This window comes from Trypanosoma theileri, assembly GCF_002087225.1.
Source record: "Trypanosoma theileri isolate Edinburgh chromosome Unknown TM35_Tth_45_V1, whole genome shotgun sequence".
Taxonomy (NCBI): Eukaryota; Euglenozoa; class Kinetoplastea; order Trypanosomatida; family Trypanosomatidae; genus Trypanosoma; species Trypanosoma theileri.
In genome coordinates, this window is record NW_021639887.1 from 147,276 (window position 1) to 147,644 (window position 369).

General features: G+C 43.9%; 1 protein-coding gene across 1 annotated transcript; it reads left to right on the forward strand.

Moving 5' to 3' along the window:
• Positions 1 to 31: 31 nt before the first annotated feature.
• On the forward strand, positions 32 to 367 carry TM35_000451530 (uncharacterized protein; the record flags this gene model as incomplete). Its single annotated transcript, XM_029030250.1, has 1 exon — positions 32 to 367. A coding segment is annotated over one exon (336 nt), but the record flags the coding sequence as incomplete, so codon positions are not given.
• Positions 368 to 369: the final 2 nt, after the last annotated feature.

Sequence of the window (369 nt, forward strand, 5' to 3'; positions counted from 1 at the left end):
GATCGCTATGGGGCGCAGAGAGCTAACCAGTATGAAGGAGTTTGTATATTCTTCCTTTTTCCCATATTGGACAGCGTGGGCCAAGTTAAACCATAGAGCTCGTATGCTTTACTGGCAACTCAATGCCAAAGGCTGTGTTGCAGCTGCAGATGAGATTGATAGGGCAAAGGATGATTTTCTTTATCGTATAGCAAACGAATCTAATGGTTCCGGCTTTCGAGAAGCTTGGAATGCGGCCGTTAAAGCTCTGGATAAATGGGAAAAACAAAATGACTGTACCTATTGGGATGAGGCCAAATCAAAGTACGATGCCGAATTGGAAAAGTGGAAAGAGTTTCAACCGAAAGGGGAGGAGTATGCACTTATTCT